Here is a 20,417-nt window from a genome sequence, read left to right on the forward strand (position 1 = left end):
ATGAATGGTGAGGGTGGAAGAGAGAGAATCTAGTGAAGGTGGCTGTCAGCCAGCTCTTGCCTTTCTAAATTGTAGAGGTTGATCTTACCTGAAATGAAAATACTCAGCAGTTTTGAACTCCCTGATTCTAACATTGTAGGGGAGTTAAAAGTACCAGTATCATGAATGCTTTCTCTTTTGACAGCACTGTTTTGAGCTATGCTAATGCTACTGCTGGGCAGTGAGAAAACTGCAGAAAATCCTCTTGAGAATGTGCTGCCCCGTGTCCACAGGGGCAGTTCCTATGAAGAAGATGTTTCTGCAACATGTTCCTAGTATGCTTTGCATGAGCATTTGAGAAGAGGCTGTCAAAGCACTCTGCTTTCTTCCTCCATTTTTTATCATCTGTTTCTCTTCATTTGTCCATGTACTGTTTTCCTAGACTCACAGCAATCATCTTTTCCCAGCATCTGACTCTCAACTTTATTTCCACCTTTCTTTTGCCTCTTTTTAGAGGGACTTGAGATAGGGGAGGTAATATTTAGGGTTTGTATGAAACAGCTAAAATCTCTCCAAACACTTTTGGAAGTTAAAAATTTTATAGCTAAAAAAGCAGAGTTGCATGAAGGTTTAGCCCCGTATTATTGCAATGCCAAGGACACAGTGCCATCTTAGAAGAGGATTAGGTCCTAAAGAAGCAGCCTAAAAGAGGGTACAGAGAGGATGCCGTGGCTTCCCCTGATTTCTTCCTTGCTCCTAGAATTTTAACCCCATTGAGAGAGTTTTTGTCTTTCACTGGATAGCATCAAGAGCTTGTAATGACTGTTGAGTAAATCTTTGCAGATCCGTCAGTGAGATTATATAGATTTTTTTTAAATGGGTTGCAACAAAAAGCACAATTTTAAATTTTTTTCCCCTAACATTTGCTTAGAAGTAAATATTTATCATCATTTCATATTATAAAAAAGCCTTTTTTAAAGTGATAGGCATCAAACATCAGACTGAAGCTTAGACCTTTTTTGCATTGTGTCCAGAAATGTGCATTGGAATGTAGATGTCTGTCACTTGGGCCTGCAGCTTGGCTGCCCCAATTAAGTACTAAAGGCCTCCACAAATACAGGTAGTGAGTTGCAGAGGATGTTTGCTGATAGCCTGTGATAAGCGTGAAGTAGGTCTGGCCTTGATGTGGCTTGTGAGTTCTGGTGGCCAGTGGTGGGAATCTCTTGGCGACCCCATGTGTTCCTTCCTGGGGTGAGCATTGCTGAGCTTCTAGAAGGGAGCTTAGCTGGGGAGGGGGCCTTTGTGGCTAGCTAGTGGGCTTGGCTGAATCTTGGAAGGATTTTTGGAATGGAAGATAGTTAGAAAATATAAAATAGAAATACTTGGAAGGATTAGCTTTTTAGAGATGGGGCATAACTAAAATGCTAGTCCTCTGTCCTGTGTCATGTGAGCAACTAAATTTCTTAAATACGCATATGAAGATCTGTTTGCATCTGGCTAGCTCTTTCATATCTTAATGGATAGCCTACTCCACATTTCTTGATTGCCTTTTGTTTAAGAATCTCAGAGCACATTATGGATATAAATGAAATGCCACTTGAGTCATCTGTAAGATATTATTAGTACTATTATACTCATCCTACTTTATAAGAGAGAAACGGAGTGCAGAGGCGTCAGAGCAGAGAGAAGTGCCATCTTCCCAGCCCATTTCCACATCTGTATTGTTTTACCGTACTACAGCTCACAGACCTCTTTGAACCAGTGTGCTAGGGAGCAGCGAATGCATAATTTGTTGAAACAAATTTCCAGATTTTACCTGGCACCTTAGTCTCTTTTGTCCTGTGCAGGGGAAAGACATTTCTTCAAACTTACACTGTGCCACCTTATAGATGTGGCTGTGAAGAGGACCCAGCATCAGCAGAGGGATGGCACATGATTAGCAGTCGACCCGCCAGGACAGCAGGACTCCATAGGGCTCCATAGTCTCAGAATTTCTGGGGCCCCCAAGGTTTCTCCCTGGTCCCTCCCTGGACACAAAGGATTGCTGTCTGCTGGAGCAGGGCTTTTGGGGATTTATCATCAGACAGATGTGTCGTCATGGTAACCCCAGCCAGGCTTTAAATCTCCCTCTGTGCAGAGGAATGCTAAGCCTCTTAACCGCTGTCTTTCCTCCCTCCACCTTCCTACCCGAGCTTGAAGAGCTTGAAGAACTGGATGTGCCTTTCAGGGCAGCAGAGAGAAGTGATGAGGCTTGGGACAGCTCTGGAGACAAGAAAAGAAAGTGGCACTTTCCTGTCTAAGATACTGGGCGATGTGTTCAAGGTGCTGGTCTGAAATTTGATCCAGTATTGTCATCCAGCTGGGTAGACAGGTGTTTTGTGGAGAGATGCACAGCTCTTAGTCAGTGCTCCCTGGTGTATGGAATGAGTCCCTGTGTCTTACGGGGTTGCGTGAGGGGAACTTGACCTCCCGTTGCCTATTCTGGATCTTGTGCAGCAAAGGAGGTTTCAGCCATTGGTGCTGCTGGCATGTCACTTTTTAAAAGCACTGCCTACATTTTTGATAGGTCCTGGAGATGTCATGTGCCATACATTTATCAAAATACTGCTCTTGGGTGGGGACTGGGATAAGGATGTGGTAGGCATGTGGCAGTGGAGGAGCTGGGATCTTTGAAATTTGTCCCAGGCTGCACTTGATGTCACTGCCTGTTCCTCCTCCCCACATCCACACAACAATTAAGTTTATCTCTAGGGAAGAGTCTGAAAGCTTGGTTCCCTCAGAGAGAGCATTGAGAGTGTCTGCAGCGCTGCAGAAATAATTTGTCTGGTCTTCCCACCTTGCCGTGTGTGAGAGGTCAAGGGCTGCCTGCCTTGGGAATAAAACCACTCAACTTATTTGCTCCAGGATACGTTTGCAGTGGATGGGTGATTGAAGTAAATTACAGAAGTCATAATTTTTAAATTAACGTGATGACCAGTGTTTGGTTAACACTGTTTTGAAATATTAGTGACTGCAGTGATTTGTCAGGATATCCTTAAGTGGTAGGTGTCAAGGCTGGTCCCTCCACTGAATGAGAGTCTGCATTTGTGAATGCACTTTCACCACCAAGGGAGCAGTGTGCCTAGACAATGCCTATAGAGTGTGAGCCATGTGAAGGCAGCGTTGTAGTGCTCTTTTGTGCTCCTTGGGGCTGGGGAAAGGCAGCTAATGCAGAAAGATCTGCCCATCTCCCCTGCACAGTTTGAAAAGTTGGTATACTTTTCCCAGTATTATGTGCCAGGTTGCTTGTGTATTTGCATCTAGCCCAGATCTGCTGTTGAGAGGTCATCACCTTGACCTTCGTGCAGCCACTGATCCATTGCTTTCTTAGAAAAGCTATTACAATCTAAATAACTGCCTGGGCAAGGACCATCTTTGTCACCTGCCAACAGTCCTCCTGCCAGGTTCCTATTTGACTGAGAACTTCTCCCATGGGGAGCTGCAGCAGTGACACTTTCCCCAAAGCACGCAGGTAGCAGCAGAGCATGCATCTCAGGGCTTCTCTCTTTTTATTGTTTTCCAGCAGAAGAAATTTGACCGGAATTAGTTTGTGTCTTACTTGTCTGTGACATACTGAGCCTCTGGGGTTTGTTTTTTTTCCTCTCAAGGCTGTCTGCTGTCTTACTTTGTACAGTGGTGGACCTTGGGGTTTGTGGCACAAGGCTCCTTCCCTTTGGCTATAGCAATTACTTTGGACATTTAAAGCAGGCAAATGTGAGTAAGAGAGTAGGAGATGTGATGACTGTGAATGTCAGCTCCCCCAGGTTTTCTTTGCAGAAGCCAGGAAACTTTTCCTGCCACAAAAGGAAGGATTTTGGCACTTTCAAGGGACACAAAGCAAGGGATACCTCCCTGCTGTGGCAGGACTTCTTGCATGGGTAGTTCTGTGAATCCACCTTTCCTCTCTAAATAAAAGCCCCCTCCCTTTGGATCACTTAGTTACTGTTCATGATACTGTTGACTTACCTTCCTTTGACTGTGCACCATATGCTGCCCCATCCTCCTTTTCATTAACACATAGGCTTAGAGAAAGGGCAGAGGTTCCATAGCAAAGTCCCAGCCAACATGGGAGAGAAAGGGAGATTGAACCTGGAAAGAGTAAGGGATGTGTTGCTTGGAAGTGAGATTTATTTTCCTTTTGCCTTAGCACAGACATTCTGGGTCCTTCACATTGGAGAGCATCATCTGACTGTGATTTTAAAGTGTCATCATTTAGTACAGTGGAACTACTTCAAGTAAAGACTCTGTATGTGGAGCACCTGGTTACTGTGCTTCACTCCACAGGCAACAATGCCTTAGCCCTATCCCCTGTGATACCTCTTCAGGCTGAACTGGGCACCAGTAGAGCACAGAAAAATGTTAACAGAGCAACTGAATATGAACATTTCTTTTTCCTTTCATTCAAACAGGCTTTACTGAGCACCCAGAATAAACTGAGAACTTTAGTCCCAAATTTCACCTTCAACCTGGGCTTCTCAGGGAAATTCTACCACACAGGTAAGCCCCGGCACTCCTTTGTCCCAGCGCCTGCGTACAGCCCCCACGTGTGTGTGTGTGCGTGCGCGCGTGTGTAACACAGAGAGAGCATGATTCTCTGTTAGAACGACTCAGCATTTCAGGGGATTAGCCACTGCTTTGAAACAGAGCCCCTCTTCTGCCTTTTGTTTTTGCACTTCCTTTTCTGCTCTCTGTAGGTACAGATGAGGAAGATGAAGGGGATGACATGCTGCTCAAACACAGGAAGGAGTTCTGGTGGTTCCCTCACATGTGGAGTCATATGCAGCCTCATCTTTTCCACAATGTCACCGTGCTGGCTGAGCAGATGAAGCTCAACAAACAGTTTGCAGTGGTGAGGGACATCACGGTTTATTTACTTTACAGTATTAATCCTTAAGCATTTTTCTCCTGGGATAGCTGTTTGGACCCCACTGAAATCAAATACTAGTCTAGAAACTCAGCTGCACTGAAGAAAAGCAATTCTGGAAGTTTAAATTGGAGCATGGCTCCTGCTGTCTTCAGGCAAGAAACACCACTTGCATGCCTGCTTGTGCAGTGGGAAGTGTTTCCTGGCACCTGCATGGCCCCAGGCAGCCCCGCTACATTCCAGGGTGCAAATCCCAAGGCTCTTGTTTGCTGAGGTCTGAACTTGTAGCATTACCATCCAAATCCAATTAATTTACAAACTCTGGCAGTGAGAAAGCATTTCCTTTTCCATCCTTATTCACTGTGGTTTTGTAAGGAAGTCACCTGGTCGGTAGTATGCAATGCTCTGTGTGCTAACAGCCCTACTTCTGGCCTCCCCAGACAATACTGAAGGAAGTTATTTATCTAGGAAGTTCAGGGGAAGTTCCCTGGGTTTTGGCAGAGGAGGGGGAAGCCTTGAACATCCTGCATTGATGGAACAATGTCTGTTTGATGTTTACAGCCCAGAGTTGAATATAGTATACATGTTTCACTGAAAAGAAATGTCCTCTTCATCTCTAGTTTGGTTCTTTTGATGGTAATCCCTTTGGGAATAACAGGCTGCTGTCTTGTGTTCCCATGACACACACAGATTAGGAATGATCTTGAATTCAGAGCACAGCTGCAGCATTATAGGAACAATTTAGGCTCCTTCTTTTACTGGTTAAATAACAGTGCAGTCTTCTGCAAAGAGACAGAAAGCACAGAATGCAATTACACATATTTAATGTAAAACAGGCTAGCAGTGGGAAGGAGAAGGTTGCTGCTTCATTTAGGGGCTCTGCTCTGGTTTTATTGTACACAACCAGGGCAGAGCTGTCATCATTCATATTGTTACCAGAACCACACAGTGGAATTAAACCCCATGAAATTCAGGTATTTCCTGTCATTTTAGTATAGCTCCAGGCCCCATATCTTTACCCTCAACAGTCTCTTGCTTCATGTCTGCTTTTCTTTGAATTGCTAGAGACAAGACAGAGCCTAGTCGTCATCTTCCTTTCCTTCTATATCAGTTAAGGAAATTTTGTTTTCCTCCTCTAGTGACTCAGATCTAGGCATTGTGGGAGTGAGATGTGCCGTTTAACAGCATTTATTAGTTTGTAGTAACCAAGGAACCTGACCTGTTGCTTGTGAATTAGTCTGATTTATCCCACCTGCAAGCTACAAGACCCTTCTTATAGCAGCTGTTACCAGTGCTAGATGTCCTTGTTGATACAGAATTACCCTTATATCTATGTAGTTGCGTAAAACTAGAAGTACAAGCAGTATTTTAGGTTTCCCAATCCAGAGAGTTTTCATGTTACTTTGTCACTGTCCTGGTTTTGGCTGGGCTAGAGTTAATTTTCTTCCTAGTAGCTAGTCCAGTGCTGTGTTTTGGATTTAGCATGAGATTAATGTTGATAACACTGATGTCTGCTAAGTAGCACTTATCCTAAGTCAAGGGCTTTTCAGTTTCCTATGCTCTGCCAGCAAGGAGGTGCACAAGAAGCTGGGAGGGACCACAGCCAGGACAGCTGACCTGAACTAGCCAAAGGGATATTCCATGCCATAGGATGTCATGCTCAGTATATAAACTGGGGGGTGTTGGTGGCGGGGGCGGGCAGGGATCGCTGCTCAGGGACTGGCTGGTCATCAGTTAGCAGGTGGTGAGGAATTGCATTGTGCACCACTTGCCTTGGATTTTATTTCTCTCTCTTTTTGTCATCTTGCTTTTCATTACAATTTCTTTTTTAATTTTATTTCAATTATTAAACTGTTCTTATTTCAACCTATGAGTTTTACTTTTTTTTTTTTTTTTCCAATTCTCCTCCCCATCCCACTGGGGCTGGGGGGAGGAGTGAGCGAGTGGCTGCATGGTGCTTAGTTGCCAGTTGGGGTTAAACCACAACAGTCACCTTGCTCCAACTTGGAGTCCATTGCCAAATATGGTCCTTATTAAGGATATTAGTTAAATATTGAATGATCAAGCTGCATGTTCTGCTTCCAGGAGCATGGGATTCCCACAGACTTGGGCTATGCCGTAGCCCCCCATCATTCTGGGGTTTATCCTGTCCACACACAACTCTATGAGGCGTGGAAATCCGTTTGGAGCATCCAAGTAACAAGCACAGAGGAATACCCACACCTACGGCCTGCCCGGTACCGGCGTGGATTCATCCATAATGGAATCATGGTGAGCACAGCTGGGCAAGCAGAGCCCACTTTCCTGCCCATGGGACAGACTCCTAGTGACCTGCATCAGAGACATTAATCTTGATATCACCAGTGTTTCCAAAATCAAAGAGAAGAAACTTGGCTAGAGCCAGTTTCTGTGTTTCTCAGTACAATTCAGAAGTCAGTACCGAACAGAGAGCAAAACCAAACACAACAAGACTAAACTGAGATCCCACTGACTTGTTTGCACTGTCATGAATAAATGGTTGTGAGGAATACCAAAAGAGTCCTCTGAACCTATGTCACTTATGTCCCTTACTCTTTATATTGTTCCACAGAGTGCTGCTTTGACACATTCATGTGTAGATTCTGCTGCATCTGCCTCTGACCTAACCTTGCTTTTCTCTGATATTGCCAGGTTCTGCCTCGACAGACCTGTGGTCTTTTTACTCACACTATCTTCTATAATGAATATCCCGGTGGCTCAAAGGAGTTGGACAAGAGCATTCGTGGTGGTGAACTCTTCCTGACAGTGCTCCTGAACCCTGTAAGCTCATCTGAAAGGGGAATCAGTGCGCGGGTGTCTCAGTTTATGTGCCTGATTTGGGAAAGGACTAGATCTTATGGGAGATTCAGTGTAACTACCCATCACAGTGTGGCTGTCTCCAGTGTGATGCTAAGGAGATGCAAAACAGAGGGCCAAGGAATTACTTGCTAGTTAATGCAGCTTTGCTTTACACACTGCCAAGGAAGCATCAGTATTGAGTGTTGACAATTGCAACACTCCGCAGATAGAAACTAGCCAGGGTGACATGCTGAGCATGGCCCAATGTAAAGTGGGTGTTACTTAGGCTGCTGCATCTTCATGAATCAGAAGTGAGATGTGCCTTGGCTCCTTCTGTTCCATGCACATCTGCTGCTTCTTCCCTGGCTCACTGATGAGTTTTGTTCAGAATAATTGCTTTCTCTGGGCTTTCGTTATGAAGTGTCCTTCCCTTTCTTTCAATATGTATACAGTGAAACATTTTCTGCATGCTTTTTTTGTGATGAAGCTGTGACCCTAAGGCATTTTTGGGAAATCTGGGTCTAACACAGGTGTTTCTTTTTCCCTTTTCAATGCTTGACAGTTCCATGAAGCCACCAAGTTAATATAGTACCTTCAACACCCTGCAGTCCCTTCCCAGTTCTTAGCCATGGGTGGCAAATCACATGAGTTCCTTACTTCCCATTGAAGCTGGGAAGATGTACTAGGTGGCAAGAGACACAAAAAAAGCGGTCATTTTTAGAAAGTCCTGAATGGGTAGAATTAGGAAATGAAGCTTTGTAGCCCTCTCCAACCACAGATCATGCTGCCTCAAATTCCTTCTTGTTGGCTGCAGCAGGAAGACATGCTGCTCTTTTTGATTGTACAGTAACTTTCTCAGTTCCCCACCTGAATTTATTTCTTACTAAAGCTGATTTGGCACCTATTGTCCTTCCTTTGAATGGACATTGCCCTGCCAGGTTTAGACAGTGATTTTAAAATGTCTACCTCTATAGCCACTCCTGGATGTAATGATGTTTAATCTCTTCTTTTCTCATGACTTCCAAATTTCTATCTTCTAACTACTTCTTTATACATCTTTTCCACCAGTGCCTTAGTATGGGCAAGAAGCCATGCAAGCAGATCTGAAAGTAGGTTGTTTCTCCCAGTTATTGAGTACTTGTTACATGACAAATCCCACAAACATCAGTGGCTCTGCTCACTGTGATGTTTTCTTTCATTCCCTCCTTCTTTTGCATCTTGATCACAGGGTTGAATACTCAGCTTTAGCCACTTTTGGTTAAGGCTGTAGAGGCTCAGTGAATCAGAAAATCAAGTTTTTTCCCTCAATGAGCTTAATTTTTTCTTGTCTCATCTCTTGTTTTTTTCTTGTATCTTTCTTCTTTTTTTTTTTTTTTTTTGTGCCTCTCTACTCCTAGAACTGTGATAGTGAAAAGATACTCGCAATGTGCTTTGGGTGCATCACATAGACAGGCTGTAGTTTACAAACAGGCTATGTGTTTCTGAAGGTTAGCCTGTGACCAGCTCTGGCTTGGTGTATGATCTGCAGAAGGTATGGATCTATAACAGCCCTAGCTAAAAAGCTAGGGGTATTTCCAGGTCTGAAGCCAACCTTCCATCCCCAAGGTCTGGAAGCCAGCCTTCTGTCCCTGTCACCTGAGACAGAATGGTTATCTTTACACACAACAACCAAATCTACCTGCTTAATCAAAGTCTGTAGTAAGGAGAAGGCTATTCTTTGCATTATATATGGAGTGATCAGTCAGATGGAAAGAAACTGCTTTGTTTTCTGGGCTTCTCTTGAAATCCACCTTGTTGCACTTCATAATTGTCAGATCTTAAACAATGCCTGCAGATATAGCCACTGTGAAACTTAAGAGCTCTAGGTTACAGTTGCCAGACTGTAATCCAGAGATCATTGCTGGTCTAGGAGGCTGTGCCAAGGAATTTGTAGAAACAGAGTTTCTAGAGCTCCTCATTAAAATTTGCTGATAAGCATGTGATGGTCGAAGCAGCTGGCAATAATCTGTCATCCAAAAAGTTTGGGAGGATTGTGCTGTGGTATAGGATGAGTTTATTTGCCAGATTTACTGTTGGCTCTTCGTGGTGATGCTTCAGATGCTTCCCATGTTTACACTTTTGCTTCCTTTTGGCAGTGGAGTACTGTGCTCTAAGCTCCTCTTCATTGTTCATGTTTGCACAGTGACTCAGACCCTTGCATTCCTCCCCTCGCTGATAGAGCCATCTCACAGACCTGATAGAAAGCTGGCCAGCCCCACAGCCCCAGCAGTGATCTGTAGCAGACTTGGACCAGGCTCTTTCAGTCCTTTTTGGTGCTTCCAGCTCCCTTTGAGTGGATATACGCATGCAGGAGTCTCCAAGCCTGTATGCGTATAATTAACTCCACAGTGCAAACAGAAGATGTTTGATCTTCTGATTAGTGAACAAGGTCTGATGTCAGGAAGGAGAATAGCTGTTGATGTTCAGCAGACAGGCTGATCACTTCTCACAAATGCTTTTGTTCACACTATGCAGGCAGGTTACTTCTGTGCCTGCAGCTGCTTGTTACATATTGCAAAAATGCTCATACCCTCATGCTTTCTGTATTTTAGGCTCTCTGTGACCTTTCCTCTCATCTTTCCTTAGTGTGAAGGAGGGGAAACCATGGCATGCTGACAGTGGAAGGGAGGGGGACAGGAGGGAGGTGTTATTACTAAGCCGTTCCCTGGGGTCACTGGGTGTGGATGGGAGGGAGGGAGAGATGGGACTTGAGTGTAGCTTATGTCAGAAGTAGTGCTCAGAGCTGTTTTGGCAGCAGGAGCTGTGCCGAGGCAGAGGAAGCCGCCAGACCTTGTTAACAGTGCATGTGTGTTACAGGACATGACTGCACGCTCAGAAAGAAGGGTAGGGAGATGGCTTTTCAATTGGGCTTGTCTTGTCTTCTAAATCCGGTTGCTTGGGACTGTTTGCAGGTGACAGCATTACCTGTGTGAGCCATTTTACCGAATGTAGTCAGCCTTGAGACACAGTTGCTAACCTGGATCACATGCAGGCTTTTTTTATTCTGGAAATCTTGAAGGGGTCCCAGTTGGTGACCTGCGTCCTCCCTGCTGTAGTACTTGGTTTATGCCAGTGAGCCAGATGCTTCATGCAGCAAACTTTTCCTCTAAATGTCTCACTAGCAAGCCAAAGGGATGAGCCACCCTTTGCTGTCACACCACCTTCCTGGTGTCTCCCAGAAATGGGCAAGATACAACATGAGACACATCCTTTTGCTGCCTTTTGCTCCATGGCATGCTCCTGCTGATACACAGAAGATCTTTCTGTCCTTTGCTCTGTGTTTTATTTAGCATATCATTTTTACACAACAGCACCAAGCACGCGCTACTCTTTGAAGTGTAGGTGTGAGAGTTTGTCTGGCAGGGCCTCTCTGTCAGCTCAGTAGGAAACCAGAAGTGAAAACTCACAGGCAGACGAACGTGATAAATCTTTAACTCTATCTATTTTCCATGTGTCCCAAAGTCCTACCACTGCCTACCCAAAGACCCTGGGGTTTGAGCACCTTACGCACAGGATTAAATTCATTTCAGTGTCTTGGGGATGGCTCAGGCACAAAGAGCTACTATCTGTCAGTACCTCTTGCTGCACTGAGACCAGTCCATGGCAACAGTGGACAGAAAAATTAATTCAGACCTCCTGAGTGCCAGCAAATGTCTTCATCCCAACACCATCTGTCTCCTGCTTCCCCCTTTTGCTCTTCCCCTACTGTGAGTGGGAAAGCCATTCCTGCCCCCTGCCAGGGAAGCCTTTTGTTGCCTGCTGACCTTACCTGGCATCATCAGGATTCAGCCCTGAACTGTGCAGCAATGGGTGCCCCTACTGTGACTTCGGTCTCTTCCCTTCCCTGCACTAACAGACACTGGGCGAGGAGCGCTAAATCATCCATATAGTCATTCTTCCATTGACCTTAGTGTTCTGCTTTTGTTTTGCTAACTTCTAGCCATGGTGTGGCTTGTGTCTGGCAAAGTGCTGTTGTGTTACAGGTATTGGGATGCAGAACGCCATGGGACCTGTCAAAGCCACACACCACAGTCAAGCTGACAGCAGTCTTTTACACTCTTTTCCAAAAGTTAAAAATACTGAAAAACAGACAGGAGGGAAATGTATCTGCTTGAGAGAAGGGATGGCTTGGCAACGCAGAGATAGCACACCGGCTCCTGAGCACTGCAGTGCTGGGGGAGCTCCCATGGGTTCTCGGTGCCACTTTGCCCAAGGGTTTACATCCTCAGGCTTGGCAGGACATTTTTCAGGGGCTGCCTGTTCTGAAGGCTTTTGCGAGCTAAAACCTTATCAGTCTGTTCCTAGAACGATTTCCTAGCGCAATGTCTCTTTGCAGTCCCTGTTCAGATCCCCAGGTATTGCTTGTTTGTGTTTTAAAGTGTGAATTGCTAGTTGTTCTTTACACTTGGGATGTCAACTCCAAAGTGAATGAAAGCTGACAGGCTGTGGGCCTAGAAATAACTCCTGCGAAAACTGTCCCTTGTGCCACCATGCCCTGGCCTGCAGCATGCTGCCCCTCTCCCTGGCCTGCTCCCCTGCTGTAGCAGGCACCACAGCTAGAGAGGCTGACCTGGTTGTGCCTTGGGGAGAGGAAGGGAAGCTCCTGTTCTCCCATGAAAGAGGCTTTGTAAGGTTTTGACTAGGAGAGAGTCACTGACTAACCCTTGTTCCCCTAAATGTCCCAGAGCCACTGGAATGGGATTTTGAAACTGTTCTGGCCTCACATCTGGGGCTCAGTTATCACCCCCTACCCCCGCCCCCCTCCATTCCCAGGGGTTACTGTGAGGTCTGTGTCCCTCCTCTCCTGAGTTCCTCCTGTCTTGCAAGCACTACATTTCTTTCTTTTTCATCAAGGCAGCGCTGTATCCTGGCAGATGGACATTCATCCAGACAGCCACGGCAGTCTGAGGTGTGAACAGCGTCTTGGTGACAGTGGAATCAAGCTAGCAGGAAACAATACTGTTACCCAATTTACCAGTATCCCATGTCTTTCCTATTTTCAGATCAGCATCTTCATGACCCACCTGTCCAACTATGGGAATGACCGTCTGGGACTGTACACTTTTGAGAGCCTGGTCAAGTTTGTGCAGTGCTGGACCAACCTTCGATTGCAAACATTGCCCCCTGTCCAACTTGCAAAAAAGTACTTTGAAATCTTTCCCCAGGAGAATAATCCCTTGTGGCAGGTGAGAAGGCAGCTTTAACTGCTCCTAGTGGTTTTCAAGAGGTATGTCCCACATTTAAAGTGTGGCAAGACTGCTGGTCCAGAGCACAGAGGGGTAATGCATAAAGCTTTTTAGGTTTAACCTCTGTGGCTTGAGGCTGCAAGTGGCAAATTGCAAGGTGGAAGGGATGGGGAGTAGGAGCAGCAGGACATGGTCACGGTGTGAACTTAGGGACAGGGATGACTGTCATAAGTGAGTAGGGGGCAAGCTTGTAGGCATTTGGGTCATTAAAGGGCTTATATTAGAGCAAGCTGCTGTGAAATGTTAAGTGTGCAAGGAAGAACCCTGTTTGGTGCTGGAGGAGTTTGCAGGCGTGTTAATGTGATTAATCTTAAAGTAATTTCACACTGCAGAATTCATGTTCATTAAATAAAAACATGCTTATTCCATTTTATCCTAGTGCAGCAGCTCTCTGCGTGGTAATGAGCAGATGAAATTAACTGAAGGTGATAGAGTTGTCTGTCTGCCAGAAGTTCACAGATGCTGAGCTGTACTATTGTGGTGGCCCAGCCCAGCATGGCTACACAGGGCAAGGCCTGTGGTTAACACTCTCAGAAGGACCTTGGCTACTGTGTCACTCTGGAGCTTTTGGAAACGTTCCCCCATGTTTTTACTTAACTCTTCTTGGTGCCTGGCAGAGCAGCAGTGTGGCTGTGAAGTGTTCTTCATATGCTAATAGTATTTTCCCAAGAGGACTGGCCTTCCAGCTTTTCCTCCCCTTTCCCATTAGCTCCTGTGGTAGAGCTTAATCCCATCATTTGTGCTGCAGAATCCCTGCGATGATAAGAGGCACAAGGATATCTGGTCCAAAGAGAAAACATGTGATCGACTCCCCAAGTTCCTCATCGTGGGACCTCAGAAAACTGGTAATGCGAATACTTTATCTAAAGATAGATAGCAGCTTCCATCTTATTCCTCCAGAGATGAGAGCTGGAAAGGTCTGTGGTTTAGATCTGTACGGCTGCCCTTTGTGCAAGCTGGCAAATAGCCACATTTCAGAGAATCTCAGATTTTTCAAACCTAAATCTGGCAAGTCTATCAGCACTTTGCATCCTGGCGTTTTGCTTGGCTTGGTCCTGATTTGCAGAGAAAAGCCCTACCTGCAGAGTTGTGTTTTGGCTTTTCCGTGTAAGCTCAGAGAAACTGTGACCTTTCTTAGTGTGTCACAAACCTAAGCTGTCAGCAGGACTAAACGTACACGCTTAGCAAAGGTTACAATGAATGCCCCCTAGTGCTTTTATTGCAACAGATCTGTGTACCCACTGCACGCTCCATGTCACTGTCAGCGGGAGGTAGAGATCCTCTTTTCTCTGACCTCTGTCACCATCACTTAACTGCTGTGGTATTGTGGTTGGCAGTGACTTGGATGTATATACTGTACTGAGGAGTCCCTTCTAGGCTGAAGAGAGCAAAATCTCTTCAGCCAAAGCCAGGTCTTCAAACCTTGGCTTTCTCTGTAGTGCAGTGAAACAGCAGTTGCCAACTATGCACAGCAAATGGTGATCCTGGCCTTGGGAGGAAGCTTGTCCCAGCCAAACTGCTGTCTCCTGCCTGTGTCACTATGAAGCTCTGTTGGTGTCTGTGCAGCAAGAGCCCTCCCGTATCATGGCCCAAGCTTGCAATGACACCGTAAGAAAACCCTTCTCTCAGCTGATCTATTGGCCTGCTGGAGGCCTACAGCTGTGTGCTGAGCAGGATTATTCGCGTTGGCTGGGTAAAGGGAACACATCTATAGCAGAGGCAGGCCAAGGCATCTCTAGCTGAATTCTCATCTAAGGACACTAATGTTGTCCCTAGCTCATCTCCTTCCCAAACACATGATGCTGTCCTGTGGTGCCTAGGCCACCTCCTGTTTGGCAGGTATGGGTTCTACCATGTGACAGTGTGGCTATGCCACCAGGGAAAATAAGGTGTGGGGGTCACTGACATGGGTGACAGCTGTCGTGCTAAGGAGGTGACTTAAATCAGCTGTATGAGCTGAAATGTGGTATTGAACTCCTCAGTGAAGTTAAATCCCAAAGTGCTTGGTGTCACTGCTGTTGTAACCTGCATGAGTTAAGGGGTGGGTTAGCCACGCATGGTAGGAGTGTGCCCAGCTGGGGACTGTTTGTTGTGGTGTAGGTAGCGCCTTTCATTCAGCCAAGCATTATGTGTGACCCAGGTCCTGTTAACTGGTTCATGTTGCAGGCACAACAGCTGTGCACTTCTTCTTGACCATGCATCCAGCTGTCACCAGTAACTTCCCAAGTCCATCCACCTTTGAGGAGATACAGTTTTTTAATGGACCCAACTATCATAAAGGAATCGATTGGTAAGAACCCTGACGCCTGTTCTTCTGGGATAAGATGCGCCCATGTTGTTTTCTCCCGAGTCTCTCTGTATGTCCACCTCAGTAGCGTCTCTATTTCTGAGCAGCTGTTTTCCTGCTAACCCAACTGCTTAGTCCCAGGAGCAGGACAGGTAGGTTCTGATTTGACTGACTGTTCACCAGGAGGCTTGTAGGCATGATTTAGCTTTAAAAATTCAGTCTTTGTTGAATGCACTGCTGTCATGAGGCTTCTTATCCTTTGATATGCAAAACAGACAACAGTGTGCTCACTAAAAAGTTCTTTGTGGTTTCCAAGTTAAGGAGCCAACCTCCCTACTGTTGTTCTGAGCCCTTTAGACTTGGAGCCATCACTGCATTCCTTGCACAGGCTCTAGTGTCCACATGCATACCTTCATCTTTACCTGCAAAAGTATGCAATTAGGATAAAGTGTTTCCACCTGGCAGGGAAATTCTAGTATCACTATGGCACTATTATGCCACTATGTTTCTAGGCAAAAAAATTTTAAAGGAGTTTCTTGCTCGAAACATTAACTTCAGGTCAACTGTGGCACTGCACTCCCTCGTGTGTGGCTCTAAGGGACAGCTGTGTGGCAATAAGGCATTCTGCTGTGGGATTTCTTTGCCTGTCAGCTGTGGGAGATTTTGTCTAACTTCTCTGATCATTTAGAGGACCGTTGAAAAGATATTGGAAGGTGGTTGGTACTTAAGTGAAGTGTTCCGAGTCAAGCACAACAGAGCAGTTGCACTAGCTGACAGATGGGCCTCAAAAGCGTAGGCTTTTATGTGCATCCCCTGGAAAAGTCACTCAACTTGATTTGAGTGTAGCATCACATGCAAGAGGAGAATCTTTGTGTTTGGCATGGAATTCGAGTTCATTGTACAGCTTAAATTTCAGCAGAGACCAGTCTTCCAGTGCTTTTACAGTGCCCTGTCTCCCCATTACCCTCTACCCTACCATTACTTGAATATGTTACAGTTTCCACTTTACTAATTTGACAAGCTCCTGTGAGGCAGAGCAGAGCTCTTTACCCTGCATCTCAGCTATGGACCGAGGTACAAAGAGACAAATGATTTAGATGGGTTTAAACAAACGGTCAGTGGCAGGGCAGGCAGCTGATTCTGACCTTACTTTTGGACAAAACCTCTTTTCTGTAGAGCGTGCAACTAGTACCCTACTCTCAGCCTTTTCCTTCCACTAAGGACTTGGGGAACACACTCTCAGCAAAAGACTTTCTTAGCCTTTTATGATCTCCAACTTTCTATGTTGTGCTCCACCACCCCTTTCCAAGTCATTTCTCTGCCAGCTCTGCACCTGTTTGCCCATTCATTGCATTACTGGGGAGGTGCAGTTGTTCTGCAAACTGTATCTGTTGAAGAGGCACAAGATCATTTTGTCATGTGACATTTCTTTGTTGGGCTGTGCTGCTCACCAACATCCCATCTGTTCGGCAGGTACATGGAATTCTTTCCCATCCCCTCCAATGCCAGCACAGACTTCATGTTTGAGAAGAGTGCCAATTACTTTGACACAGAGGTGGTACCAAAACGTGGTGCAGCCCTGCTGCCTCGAGCCAAAATCATTACTGTTCTAATCAACCCTGCTGACCGAGCCTATTCGTGGTACCAGGTAACTTCGCTGCACTGTTCTGTGGGTGAGGGCCAGAGAGACGTTCCAGTGGGGTGAGGTGGAAAGCCCAGGGCCTAAAGCCCATGGATCCGTTCCCGTAGAGGGGCCAGGGGACTTGATGCAGGCTGCCTGCAGAGTGTGGACAGTTACAGACAAAGGCATTGATGGGTGGTTGTGCCAAGTGAGTGGAGTCTGCACAGAGATGTGATAGATAAAATTTTGTGTTCCTACTCCTAAATTTAGCTTACGTTTTTCAGCACCAGCGTGCTCACAATGACCCTGTGGCGCTCAATTATACCTTCTACCAAGTGATCTCTGCGAAATCCCAGGCCCCTCAGGAACTGCGCAACCTGCAAAGCCGATGCCTGCTCCCTGGCTGGTATTCAACTCACCTAGAGCGCTGGCTAACATACTACCCCTCTGGGCAGGTAGGAGGTTTGACAGAGGCTCTTGTGGAGCCCCTTGCAGGTTTAGTGGAGAGGAGAACAAACTGTAACACATGCATGTGCCCCCCCCACCCCGTTTTCATTTCACCTTCTATCTTGTCTTTTGGAACAAGAGCCACCACTTCCTTCCTTCTTCCTATTATGAGCTGATAAGAAATCAGGCTTGAATACTCCAATTTTGCATTTTATTGTATTTGTAAAAGTAAATGAGTGCAGGGGGATACTGTGATCTCCCAGACCGCTCCACAATATTGAGAAGTTCAGCAAGAACAGCAGTGTTAGCACTCCCTTCCTTTCATCTTGGCAGCCTGCAGCCCAGGGACCCTCTTCAGGCCCAGTAAGTAAGTGTTCAGCTACTTGCTGCAGTTTCATGGGTTTAGAGAGAGGCTCTTGGACTCTGTCACTTGTTAGTTTCTGTGTTGTGAAGCCTTTAGCTGTCTGCTGAAGGGAAATTTTGGTGCCGAGATGTCAGGATTCTGTGTTTTGTGGAAAAAGTCAATTAATAGACAGTATAGATCGTTACTGTCTCTAAATTCCCAAGAAATTTATAAACTGTCCAACACACTGTGAATCAGGATGTGTTCTTTCAAGTTCCTTTCTGCTGCTGGGATTATCCTCACAGTCTGTAATCTGGCAGAGGCTTATAATGCCCATTTAGTCTCTTATTCTCTGACAAAGCAGCAGCCTAAACCATACATGACAGATCTGCCAAGTTGAAAAGAGACATGGGAAAACATTCTTGGGCTTCTATCTCATTGCCTCATTCCTGGAGGTTACTGCTGTGAGGAATAATAGAGCCAGACACACCATCCTTGTACTTACTGTGGGTCAGGGTCTCCTACTTCAGTTCATGCGACTATTTTTCTGTTCTGTTCTTTGAAATAGGTAATTAATTAGCACAAATGTTATTTGTTATTGTCTATCATACATGTAACAGGAGAATAACCATAGGTTACAGAAGAATACTTAGCAGAATGGCTGCTGAGATCAAAAAAGAATACATGAGGTTTCCAAAGACAATCTATAAATCATGCTACTGATGGGCCTTAGTGCTTAGTTACAGGGCATTTGGCCAAAGGCAAGTTTATTAAGCAAAGCCTGTCATGATCTACTGTTTTATGGTATTTGTGGCCTGTATCAAAACTTCTCTATCTGTGGTGACAAACGGGCCATATCCCCTCACCGTGTTGCTCTAGAATAAACAGGCTTTGGCAGCCTTTACTCATACGCACAAAGGCCAGGGGCAGTTTTGAGATCCAGGAAGCTCTCGCATGTCATTCAGCACAAACTGTCAGAGGCTAAGGCAGCTGCTCTCTTTTCAGCTTCTCATTGTGGATGGCCAGGAGCTGAGACAGAACCCTGCCTCTGTAATGGACAACATCCAGAAGTTCTTAGGAGTTACACCGCTCTTTAACTACACCCAGGCCCTCAGGTAGGGAAATTGGTTTGGGGAGGATGCTTTCTTAGCCAAGTGTGATACTAATAAGCACTTGATTGGAAGAATACTTAGCTCTGACTACATGACCTGCTAAGGTTTCAGAGGTATGCCTAACCCTAAAATTAGGTTCAGATAGCATGAGATGCTATGCCAAGACTGGAATCATAGCTTAGTCTTTCTAGAAATGATAGGGGAAGGGGTGTTTTTTGGCACTGTCATGGAGAAGCGTGAAGTTGCTCACAGCAGTAATTACAATTTGGTCTTTGTGGTTTCAGAAAAGGTGCTGGAATTATTAGCACTCCTTATGCTTTGTGTTATACCTATATCTGACAGAAAGTAGAGGAGGTATGATAAAAAAATGTGTGATGAGCTGCTCATATCTTCAACCAGATGGAGATTAGGGACACATTGCACAGCTTTGAGGTAAAGAGCCTATTATTACAGAAGGCATGGAGTTGACAGGTGCCCAGAGCTATCTGAGGAAGTGTTAGCAGAGGCACTACCTTACTGTTACTAAGTTGAAGAATGTTACTCAGCCATTACTGTGATCCTGCCCAAAGTGCAAGTGCAATTAATCTGAATAGATTAACTGCTATTTGAAGGTGAACTGTGGACATATCAGTCTTCAGTGAAAACTCTGCAAGCCCACTGGAGATCCTGAATATTGTTCCTTGCAGCTGCAACCTGTTTTCCCATCTTCTCTGCTATCACAGCCTATGCTAGTTGAGGGTAGTGGGTGGTGCGCATGTGTGTAGGCAATTGGCAGTTGTCCCTTCCTTTAACAGTAAAGAGTTGTTTTCCAAGGGGATGTCACGTGGCTCCCCAGGGGAGGCCAGATTTAGAGAAATGGCAGATTACTTGAAAGCCTTACTTGCTGAAGCCCATGTGGTGATGGTAAATGGACTATTTACAGTAGTGGTACTGGGTGGTACCTTCAGCCAGGGTCAGAAAATAAATGGTATTGGTCAGCTGGCCTCAGAGTTTGGTAGAGGTACTTGCTCAAACCTCAGGCTCACCTTTGGCCAATTGAGGAGACAGGACAGACCAGACCAGACATGGTTCCCAGCATTGCCTTATACCTGTGTTTAAGCAAGAAAAGAAAAACTGACTCTTTAAATGGTCGGGGGATTCTCTAATACTTCTCCATGAGGAGATGTAAAAGAATTTACATACAGTAAAACATTGATTATTATTCTCCCCCCACCCCAAGCCTAACAGACAAATATTGTAACACCACATTACCTCTGAAATTTGCAAAAAGCTGAAACAGTCATGGTTGCAATGGATTTCTTGTCAAAGTAGTCAAGTGCTAAAAAAAAAGGAATCAATATCACAAATAAATAAATAAAACCCAAACCCAATTTGTAAAGCATTGAAATGGAAAATACCTATGGAGTTACTTAATTTCTGCTGCTACTAATTGGGCATGTGGCCATATCTTTTAAAGACAAGTGTCCTTTTCAGATTTGATGAAGCAAAAGGATTTTGGTGCCAGCTGCTAGATGGAGGAAAAACTAAATGCCTAGGAAAGAGTAAAGGAAGAAAATACCCTGATATGGATTCCTCGGTGAGTAACTGTCTCAAATCTGTTGGCAGCAAGAGGTGTAGAAACGT

General features: G+C 45.3%; 1 protein-coding gene across 9 annotated transcripts in view; it reads left to right on the forward strand.

The window, feature by feature from the left end:
• Positions 1 to 20,417, forward strand: part of NDST2 (N-deacetylase and N-sulfotransferase 2) — a 140,250-nt gene that overhangs the window by 117,804 nt on the left and 2,029 nt on the right. For all 9 annotated transcript variants that reach the window (XM_069796327.1, XM_069796328.1, XM_069796325.1 and 6 more), the window contains 11 exons: positions 4,428 to 4,515; positions 4,713 to 4,867; positions 6,968 to 7,153; positions 7,553 to 7,681; positions 12,742 to 12,924; positions 13,733 to 13,829; positions 15,151 to 15,274; positions 16,745 to 16,919; positions 17,177 to 17,347; positions 18,688 to 18,797; positions 20,268 to 20,370. In XM_069796327.1, the coding sequence (XP_069652428.1) occupies positions 4,428 to 4,515; positions 4,713 to 4,867; positions 6,968 to 7,153; positions 7,553 to 7,681; positions 12,742 to 12,924; positions 13,733 to 13,829; positions 15,151 to 15,274; positions 16,745 to 16,919; positions 17,177 to 17,347; positions 18,688 to 18,797; positions 20,268 to 20,370 (1,521 nt within the window). The remainder of the gene's footprint in view (positions 1 to 4,427; positions 4,516 to 4,712; positions 4,868 to 6,967; positions 7,154 to 7,552; positions 7,682 to 12,741; positions 12,925 to 13,732; positions 13,830 to 15,150; positions 15,275 to 16,744; positions 16,920 to 17,176; positions 17,348 to 18,687; positions 18,798 to 20,267; positions 20,371 to 20,417) is intronic.

This window comes from Haliaeetus albicilla, chromosome 11 (assembly GCF_947461875.1).
Source record: "Haliaeetus albicilla chromosome 11, bHalAlb1.1, whole genome shotgun sequence".
NCBI lineage: Eukaryota > Metazoa > Chordata > Aves > Accipitriformes > Accipitridae > Haliaeetus > Haliaeetus albicilla.